Here is a 10,214-nt window from a genome sequence, read left to right on the forward strand (position 1 = left end):
GAAAGAGCAGCAAAAGGAACCAGAGCATCAGAGCTGCTGCCCTGCAGCCCTGGCTGGAAGTGAGCAGGATGGATCGCATCTGGTTTTGCTTTCAGTGTTCTTAGCAGGATGCAGCCTTTGAGTTTTCTCTGTCCCAGATTTCCAGGAGGGTGCTGGAACATGTTGGTAGCTGGCTTGCACCCTCCTGAGCAGAAGCAGCTTCTGAAATGCTTACTCAGCACTGCCAGCCAAATAGACCCATTCTCTGGGAGGCCACAGGAACGTGGCTTTCCAGTGGTCCCTGCATCAGATGCCCAACATGAGCTGGGCTGTGGGCAGCCTGTGCTGTTCCTGCCAGTCTCAGAAGACAATCACTGTTTCTCCTGTTGGCTGAACTGGAGAGGGTAATGCATTTTTGACACCGTACCTGCAAGGAAACCAGTTCAGTTGGCTGGTGGTGTGTTGAGGGTTATGTGATCCCAGAGGTCTTGGTGTAGGAGCTGAGCTCAGGAATGCAGTACAGACCTGCTGTCTAACCTCAGGCAGCTGAGTGGCTTTGATTTTTTTTTCTCTGGCAAAACAGAGGTCAAAAGGCAAATTGACTTTTCTGCTGTGAAACATGAGGGTCCAAGAGGAGCTTCCACCAAAGCCTGCCAGAGCTATTGGCAGCTCCAATCCAGGCTCCTCAGATGCTGCTCAAACAGGCTGCTGCTTTGGACTGTGCAAACATGTAGGCAGGAGCTTGTAAATCCATGCACGGTTTTTCTCTGGGATTTCCAGATCTTGTTTTGTCACCGCCATAATAAATCCCCAATAAAGTCTGGTAACCTTTTACAATGTGCTTGCCAGCAGTTCTGTTGAGTGCTACAGAGCATGTTGGATACTGCTTGATAGGGATTTAAAGAGTTTCTGAACTTCAGGAATTAAATCTTGAAGTAGATGAAATAGAGCCTAGATGCAGTGACAGAGGGAAAGATGGAGCTTGTGAGCTGCTGACTCTGGACAGAATTTTTCAGCACAGAGATGGAGCTGCTGTAACCTAACAGACTGAATTTATTAGAACAATTAATGCTGCTTGACGTCAGAATTAACTGACCATCACTTAAAAGTAATAGATGTTAAGATTAGATGATATTTGAGTTTCTTCCAGCAATAAGTGTTTGTGGACACACGAGGCAATTCAATTAGCCCTAATTTTTTTGTCTCCCTTGGTGTGGGAGGCAACTTTTAATGAGATCAATTCTCCAAAAATCAAATCATTTAATAATGGCAGTTAAGACACCAGTGGACAAAAGAACATTTGGCTGTAGCAGATAACTGTACCATGGGACTTGAAACAGATTGCAGCCTCCTTGCACACAGCATTTACCAAAAGTGCAGGTGAATGGTGCTTTGAGAGACTTGGTCACAGGTCAGCTCTGTTTCTGAATTATGTTGGGAGTACTTGGTCTTTGGTATCCATGGCCATAACTTTTGCCCAGCCTTGTAAGGGGAGCTGATGCCTCATGAAGGTAAGCAAGATGCAAATGACCCTTGAGCCTCATTGCAGAGAGCTGGATACAGAGTATGGGGGAGATGAGGTCATTTCATCCCACAGGATCTTGTGAGGGCTGGATCTCCTCACACTAGAGTCAGTGGCTGTTTGTGACCCTGTCTGTTCTGTCTTCTGCTGACTGTGGTTGGTTTGCTCTTTACTTGCACAAGTGATCAGAACTGGACTGCAAAAGTGTTAATGTCCCCAAATCTCCACCAAGAGTCCTACTGTCTCTGTGTTGCAGCCCTTTCTCTGTCACTCCGGCCATGGGAACTCTGGATGTTGGTGATGCCGTGGAGGTGGCAGTGGAATTTCAGCCACTGAAGACTGGTGACCATTCCGCATCCCTTGTTGTGCACTACGACACAGGTGAGTGCTGGGCAGTGCTCAGGGTACTCTGTGCATCCCTCAGAGCAGAGCCTGTTCTAAGCAGAAAGGCTGGTGTGGCCGTGGGTTTCAAGAGGGAGATGATGATACTTTTCATGGGGTTCATGTTCTAGTCATCTGGTTTGTAGTCATGCAGTTTGTCATCTTGATCCTTGTAGAGCTCCATGTAAATGCCATTTCTAGAGAGCATGTCTGGTATTTGTTGTTTGCATCTTGCCTGGGAAAGGCTCACCTGCAACAGGAATGGTGAGCTTGAAGTCTGAGCCCAGATGCATCCCAGGAGCTGGCTGGGAATAATGAAGCTTTGAAAGCTCTGGAAATGAGGGAGCCTTGGTAGGGGTCTGTTCTAGAGGGTGAAATGCTGGCAGGTTGTCAGGACAGCGTCATGCTGTGCACATGCAGCTCTCAGCTTGTGACCCATGGACTGATCCATGGAACTGCTCCTTCAGCTAAAAGCTGAGACACTTTCTTCTGCTGCCTGTGGTGTGCTCTGTTCCTTGTGCTTCCATCAGCCAGTGAGCTGAGCAAAGACTCCCCTCTGCTTTGTTCCAGGTGAAGACACCCACACAAGCCTTCATGGCAGAGCTGTGGATGCCCACATCGGGCTGGACAGGAGTGCTGTGACCCTGGAGAAGACGTACATCACCATGTCAAACAGCGCAACTGTGCTCATCCACAACCGCAGCGACATCACAGCCCGCTTCCAGTGGAAGGCTGTGGATACTGAGGAACAGGAGGAGCAGCTGAGGCTGAGGTGGGTTTGAAAGATCCATTTCAGAGACATTCCTTGCCCAAGGGTAAAACTAACATATGGCTTCAGGAGGTACTGGTGCTTTTGAATGGCTTTGGGTAAGTAAACCAGCCCATCTCTCCTGCCTCCTCCAAGCAGTTGTGCGTCAGGAAAAGCTGCCTGAGGTGGCTGGTGGATTCTTCCTCAGCTGTGGCAGAGGCTTTGAGCCAGAAGGTTCTGTTGAGGGCTGCTGGCTTTGGAAAGCTCTCCTGAGCTTGCAAGTGTGGAGTGAACAAGTGACCCTCTGATGCATTTGGGACCCCATGGCTCAGGGTCAGCCCTTTGCTGTGGAGCTGCTCCTGCACTTCCACTTCTCTCTGCAAAGACGTGGCTTATTAAACAACCTGCTGGGTTTGTCTTTCCTATGCTTGCAGGCAGTATCACAGGATATACCAGCAGCAAAGGCACAAGTTGTATAGTTTTCTGAAGGAGCATGAAGTGGACATCTCTTGCCGAGAACGCCTTGCTCTTCTCAACCACACCTTCCAGAGTGAGATAGCAAAGATCAGAGGAGATCCCATGCTGTTAGATGATGACATTTTCTCCCTTGAGCCAAAGGTAAATGATGGCTGAGAACCTCCCTTCCTGCTTCTGTCCTTCCTCTTCCTCCTCCTCCCTGAGTAAGGTCACTTGACTGATCCCTACCTCAGCTGGCTTTGTGTGCCAAGAGAGAAGTCGTGGGGATTCTGGTGAGGCCAGAGAGCTGGTTGCAAAAAGCATTTCTGCCCTGTGGGCTCCTGGCAGGCAGCAGGAGCCTGACTAAAGCTTCCAAACTCTATTCTCATAGTTATTGATGAGTGTTACTCACTCCTTGCTTGTCACTGATGCTCCAAATAACAGCTTACAGGACTGTGGTTGAAAACAAGAATTGTGGTGTCTGAAGATAAAGGTTTTGCTGTGTCCTTCTGCTTTAGGAGGGTGAGATCATGCCGAAGTGCTCGGCTGAAATCAGCGTGTTCTTCACGCCCCAGGCAGGCCAGGTCTATGAGCGAACAGTGTACTGTGACATCTCAGGTATGGCTCCTTCCTCTGCCCCTCTCTGCAGTGAAGGCAGCTGCAAACACTCCCCCAGATCACTGGGCTCCTGTGCCATGGCTGGGGAGGGTCTGTGCTCAGCAGGGCACTGCTGGCACGTGCCCACTGTCCCTGCAGCTTCCAGGGCATCTCCTCTATTTTGATTTTTTCCCTCTCAGCTGTTCTAAATGCTGTCTGTATTTAGTCTGCTCCTCCTCCCTTGGGGAAAACACTCTGAGGTGCACTCAGAAGGAGAAAGAACAAAATTTCTGGCATTTCCTAAAATTCCACACTCAACATAGAGGATGGTCTCTATGGATGTACTGCATCTCCTGAGGGAAGAGAAGAGTCCATATCTGCTCCTGGGACATCAGGAGCTGGTCCCACGCAGCACAGAGTCAGGGACTGGCACTAAGGCAGCCTGGAAAATGCAGGAGAGCAGAAGGAATTCCTGTACTGAAACAGAAATCTCTCCCCAGGCCGTGAGAACAGGCTGCCCCTGCTCCTCATGGGGGAAGGCCTCGGGCCCCGGGTCCATTTCCACTTTGAGGAACTGAACATCGGGGAGGTTTTTGTCAGAGTAACCCACAGATATGAGGTAAGCAGCAGGATTGGGGTGGGTCCTGCTGGCTCCTAGGGTAGCAGTGAGCCTTGTGGACCTGTGGGATTTCTGGCAACTTGGGTAGTTGTGATGCTAGTCAATTTTGGGGGGATTTTTTGGAATCTGGATCTTTTGGATGGGATCAGAAAGGTGTGTCTGTTGTTCGTGAGACCCCAGGCCCTGCTTTTGGGCAGCCTTCTTTGGAGATCAGCTGGGAGGCTTCCTGCAAAACCACTTGACACATGAAACCAACACTGGCTCAAAAAGCTGCATGGTCAGAGGCTTTTGTTCCAGTCCCAGACACAAATCACCTTTGTGCTCAGGCTGTCCAAAAGCAGCTGGAACAAACTGGCTGCATTTGAGTTCAAGTCCATTGTAAACAGTTTTCAGTCATGTCCCTCCTGCATATTTGTGGGAGTCAGAGGAAAACCATCCACCCTCCTGGCTCAGCGCTGGTCAAAGCCCTTGGCAGTGCTTTCCCTTGCTGACCAGCCCCTCACCACACTTCAGCCATGATGTACCTCTGGCTCTAGAAAGAGCAAAGTGTTTCTGGGAAGGAAGCCAAGGAACTTCCTACATCTTTGCTTCTGGTTTCTCCCACTCCTGCTTTAAACAGGTTGGGCTGCAATGGAAGCTGAACGTGCCCTGCCCATGGTGGGGTTGGACACGTTTGAAATCTCTGTGGTGATGTCACTGGTAATGCTGTGATGCCCAGTGCTGCTCTTAGGGCCAGGTGTGAATGAACTGGGTGATGCTGAGCAGCCCCTCTGTGCTGCAGGTCAAACTGGACTGTCTCTGCCAGTGGGAAAACCCCAGAGTGACCCTGGTTATGTGAAGTTATCACTGCTTTGCATGAAAAACCCAAAGCTATACAAAGCTGTATTTCACAGCTTCTGCCATGCAGCAGCACAAGGCATCTTCTGTCTTTTACTGGTGTTAATAGTTTAATTTGAAAGTGACTCAGACTTCTGTAGGAAAGGAACATTCCTCATGTATTTCCACTTTGCTTTTCTGCTGCTGCAGGCATACCTGGTCAACAATGGGCCTGTTGAGGCTCCCTTCAAACTCATCCCTCCAACCACAGCCATGGGCTCCTGCTTCACCTTCCTGCCCCAGGAGGGCATCGTGGCACCAGAGAAGCTCCAGGCCATCCGGGTCTCCTTCTGTCCCACCATCCGGGGGGAGTTTGAGGAACAATTCTGCTTCCATGTGGCTGAATCCCCTAAGCCTGTGATCTTCACTGTCAGGTGGGGAGGGCTTTGGGAGCTTGTTGGGCACATCTGTAGCTGTCTCTGGGTAATCATCTTCCATCTCCCTCATTTTGTGGTGGAGCAGAGAAAAAAGGTGTTGCCTGAGGTGGCTCTGGCATCCCTTTAGTGTGGGGGTGCCTGCTGCCCTGTGTGGGTACCCAGGAGCTGCAGTGACTCCTCCCTGCAGGGATGTCTCCTGCTTAGGCTGTTGCAGGCAGTGGGATGGATCAGCTTTGGGCAGCAGCTGCTCTGGGATGTCCCACCTGAACACCCAGCAAGGCCCCCAGGCCTTTGAGATGGGCCAGCCTGGGTGATTCTGCAGCAGCAGCAGTGTTTGTAAAAACTCCTGTTAATAATCCATGCCAGATGGGCAGCAGCAGCCTCAGCTCCCCTCTCCCAGCCATGCTGTGGGGACAAGCTGTGCTCCCAGCTCCTGTGCACAGAGGGCTCTGGTGCCTCCTTTGCACAGCCAGCAAAGGGCTGATGTGGGAGTCAGGAACTGTGCAGCAGGAACTGTGCCAAGGACTGGGGCATCTGTCAGCTGCTGAGCACTTTGCTTTGGCTGCCTCCTGCCCACCTGGGTGCTGTGCTGAGCACAGGGTGCTGGGGTGATTTGAAACCCAGGGTGGCTCTGACAGCAGCATTTATCCACCCTCTCCCTAAGGACACCCAAACCCTTTGTGATTGCCTTTAACAGAGGCACTGCCTCCCTGCCTTTGTCCACCCTCTCCCTAAGGACACTGAACCCTTTGTGATTGCCTTTAACAGAGGCACTGCCTCCCTGCCTTTGTCCCTGCAGGGGCTCTGTGATGGGACCCACTTTCCATTTTGATGTGCCCGCCCTGCACTTTGGTGACATCGCCTTTGGTGAGTGTGCCCTGGGCTGGCACCACAGTGTCAGAGCTTGGTGTGCTGCTGAAATGGAGCCCTTGAACATAAGAGCATTCATCACTTGTGTTCCTCCACCACAGCCTCTTCAGGGTGTTCATTCAGGGCTGCTGGTGCCTCAGGTACCCTTTTGCCATCATGAGATCAAACAGGACCAAAGGAATAAAAAGTCAGCATCACTGTTTGGCCACTTCTTGTTTCCCTTTTAGTAAGTGGCACAATAAAGAAAGGCACCAGGCAGGAATATGGTTCTGTAATAGCAGATTCATCCTGCTTAATCTGATTTCATTCCTAAGGTTTCTTCAGCTGGGGGCAGCTCTTTTATCTTTGTTCCTTTAAACTGTGCTGCTGAATGTTGTCTGCATGTGTTACCTCAGTGGCATTTGAGAGCGTGACATCTTTTTTGTGCCTCTCGTGCCTCCCTGCTGCAGTCACTGTTGATGGGCATGGAGAAGCCCTGGGCTGTGCCTGCAGTTGGTTTTTCCTCCCCATCTGGGTTTAAATGACTCTTGGTAAGCAGGCTGGGAGATGTCTGCTCCACACATAGCTGGCTAGCCAAGCCCTAGATCCACTGCAATGAGCTGTAGTTCAGATAACAAAGAAGTAAAATCCAAGCACAATTTTATCCTACCAGCAGGATATTCACACCAGCAATCATGAGGTATTGATGCCTAAATGGGGATTTGTGTCATTTTCTTAGGTTTTCCTCACACCTTGAAGTGTTGCCTGTTTAACACCTCCCTGACACCCATGGGCTTCTCCCTCTACATTCCTGGGGATGGCTTGGGAGTGCCCAGTGTTAGCAGCTCCACTCAGATAGGAAAACCCAGCAGCCAGTTATGGAGGAAGGAAGTTCGAGTTCTGATAAGGCCGCAGGAATTTACCATAAATCCCCCCAGCGGGACCGTCCGTGCCCTGGGATCCCAGGATATCAAGGTATGGGAAGAGTCCAGCTGCCGGGGCTGAGGCTTCACTGCAGTGTGGGAGGGCTTTAGCTCTGGTGCCAGCTTTGAGCATCCTGGGAGTGAGAGATCTGCACTGCTGGGAGGCCTCTGCTAGCTGGGTTACCTGGGATGTTCCTCAGGGAGCATTGTTTTGTTTCCAAAATCATACACTGAGATCAATACCATATGGTCAAGTCCTGAAGCCATTCTTGTGTTTTTGAGAACAATTTATTTGATTGCAAGTGGGCAGAGGAAGGATGAAAACAGAAAGTTGCTGTTGGAGAGATATCATTGTAGAAAGCAGTTTTCTTTTCTTCCTGGTCTTTTTTCTCATCTCCTGGGCAGCAGATGAGTTGTATTCACTGCAGGAATCTTCAGTGGGGACAGAAAATACTCTGCAGCCACAAACTGCCCAGCATGTGCTGGGCCATACTCTGCCCTCAGCTTCCTGCTATAAGGTTGGACTTGTTCCATTCAAGACAACAGACTTCTTCTACATTTATGTCATTGTAGTCAGGTGAAAAATTAGTCCCTTTAGCAAATCTCATATTGCCAGAGGGCTTTTTTTACTCTCAAAGACTGTTGCTCTACTTATGGACCAGCAGAAGAATTAAAGGACAATTCTCCCTTTGTCTACCATGGAACAAGAGCTGGAGGACAGCACACATGGGTAATGAGAATTTTGGGAGTTAGCAAATACTTGCTGCACTTCTTTTCTTTTCTGCCAGGTCACCCTGTGTCCCAACACTGTTAGGGACTACAATCTGGAGCTGGTGCTGGACGTGGAAGACGTTGGCAGGAAGGTGTTTGCACTGCCCCTCACAGCCAGGTACCAACACCTTTCCTGCACCTGCTTGTCTTTGCTCGTGCATCCAGCACCAGCACACTGCCTGGCTGCAGCTCCAAAGGAGAAGTGCTGCTTCATGAGCTGGATCTGCCCATCTAGACATGAGAACAGTGCCAGGAAAGCAGCCCTTAGTGAGATACGCCCCTGCTCACAGCCAGCCATGGCCCTAGGCCTTTTTCTAAAGGGAGCAGGACTAACATTAATTGTTGGCCTGGGCTTTGGTGCTTGAGCTGGAACAAATTTCCAAAGGCTTGCCTGCCCTTCTTCCTGCAAGTGGTGAACTTATGCTGGCTTGTGACCATCCTGCAGCAGTGGTTTGGAACACAGTGAGCAGCCTGCTGAGAGCTGGGGTCTGGGTCCCTTCAGCAGTGCATGTGCAGTGGGGAAGAGGCTCCAGGCAGGAGTGGGGAGAGCAAAAGGTCTTACAAAGAGGACTGTAGTCCTTGATGTGGCAGGCCAGCTCAGCTTTCACTGCTTCCCTCTGGCTCTTTTGAGTCATGTTCTCAGAGCTGAGACCAAAAGTTGTTCTTGCTGCAGCAGAATTCCATCCTGCTGTGCTGCTGTGGGTGTCAGTTTAGTGCCAAGAGGGATGCAGTTCCCTGGTGCTGTTCCCTCTCCCAGGCAGAGCCATCCAGTCAGTGCCTGGGCTGCCATTTTGTAAAGCAAGCACAAATGGGGACAGTCAGTGTAGAGATCCATGGGGGAAGGAATTGAGGCAGCTCTAGGAACTGGAAGAAGTTGATCACCTGCACTGTGGGCCTAGTGCCCTCCACTGCTGGAAGAGATGATTCAGTTTTTAGGCAGGACAACAGTGCTGGAGGAGAAAAGGGAGTCATTTTCACTGATACACGGGAGTCGTGTGTTCCTTGAGCCTTGGTGGACACTGCTCCTCACTGGAAAAGCTCCCCCAGAGCTCAGGGACCACTGGCACTGTTACAGGAGTCCTTGCAAGTGTCCTTGGGCAGAGAAGGGGCAACACTGCTAAGACAGCTCTGGACTACTGTAGGACTGCTCTACTACTCTACTCTGTTAGATTAGCAAATACCTTACACTCCATTGCATGCTCTTGGAGGACAAAAGTTCTCCATGCTCCCAGTGTCTCTCATTCCCCTGGGGTCATTTCTTTGCCCAGGTGCATCGTTCCTACACTGCGAGTGCTCAACCCTGTCGTGGAACTGGGGCACTGCTGCTTGAAGGTGCTCTATGATGAGAAGGTGACCCTGGTGAATGACAGTGACTTCCCTGGCTGCTACTGTCTTCTCCCCCAGGTTTGGCCTTGCATCCATCTCCTCCCCTCAAATGTTACTGGGGGGGTTATTAGGGGAATAAAAGTGTTTGGATAAGACCTTGCTGGTTTCTATTCAAAGCTAAAGGTTTTCTGAGAACAGGAACCTAAATACAAACTTTAGGAAGCAGTTTAACGTGTTGAGGAAGATGTTTAGAGTATAGTCCTTGATTTGTTTTCACGTGGCAGAGCTTCAAGGGCCGTGAAAATCCGATGCAAGGAAGCTGTCAGCACCCAAGTGGGTGTCTCTGATGCAGCAGCTTTTGGACCCCTGGGGATGCTGAGCACCTACACCTTGCATCTTGGTTTTTGCTTTCTTGCTTTCTCCTGAGAATTTTTACAAGGGTGTGGGAGTTGCTCTTGTGGTAGAGGTTAAGGAGTTTAAAGTTTCCTCAGTTCTGAAGATGCCTTTGATTCTGTCCCTGCCAGGAACACCAGGAGGAGGCTGCTGCGTGGTACTCCAGCCTTGCACCCTCTGGGATTATCGAGGCTCACAGCTCGGTGCAGATCCCAATTACACTCCAGGCCCAGTTGCTGGGACAGTGCAGCATCACTGCCAAGCTGGCCGTGTTTGGGAGACCAGAATCCCCACTGGTGAGAGCAAGGGGACTTGTGTGCCTTGAGCAGCTCCTCCCAGTGGGGTTAAACTGCACAGGGATTCTTCCAGGAGCTTGTGATTTATGGCTGGTGTGGAC

General features: G+C 50.5%; 1 protein-coding gene across 1 annotated transcript in view; it reads left to right on the forward strand.

Annotated features, from left to right (window-relative positions):
- LOC135452981 (hydrocephalus-inducing protein homolog) overlaps positions 1-10,214 on the forward strand; it is a 25,091-nt gene that overhangs the window by 10,229 nt on the left and 4,648 nt on the right. The window contains exons 9-19 of the mRNA XM_064723538.1: positions 1,758-1,882; positions 2,453-2,654; positions 3,065-3,248; positions 3,605-3,704; positions 4,184-4,302; positions 5,329-5,552; positions 6,355-6,422; positions 7,144-7,379; positions 8,116-8,216; positions 9,367-9,502; positions 9,949-10,113. Coding sequence (XP_064579608.1) covers positions 1,758-1,882; positions 2,453-2,654; positions 3,065-3,248; positions 3,605-3,704; positions 4,184-4,302; positions 5,329-5,552; positions 6,355-6,422; positions 7,144-7,379; positions 8,116-8,216; positions 9,367-9,502; positions 9,949-10,113 — 1,660 coding nt within the window. The remainder of the gene's footprint in view (positions 1-1,757; positions 1,883-2,452; positions 2,655-3,064; positions 3,249-3,604; positions 3,705-4,183; positions 4,303-5,328; positions 5,553-6,354; positions 6,423-7,143; positions 7,380-8,115; positions 8,217-9,366; positions 9,503-9,948; positions 10,114-10,214) is intronic.

Source organism: Zonotrichia leucophrys, chromosome 11 (genome assembly GCF_028769735.1).
Source record: "Zonotrichia leucophrys gambelii isolate GWCS_2022_RI chromosome 11, RI_Zleu_2.0, whole genome shotgun sequence".
Lineage (NCBI taxonomy): Eukaryota > Metazoa > Chordata > Aves > Passeriformes > Passerellidae > Zonotrichia > Zonotrichia leucophrys.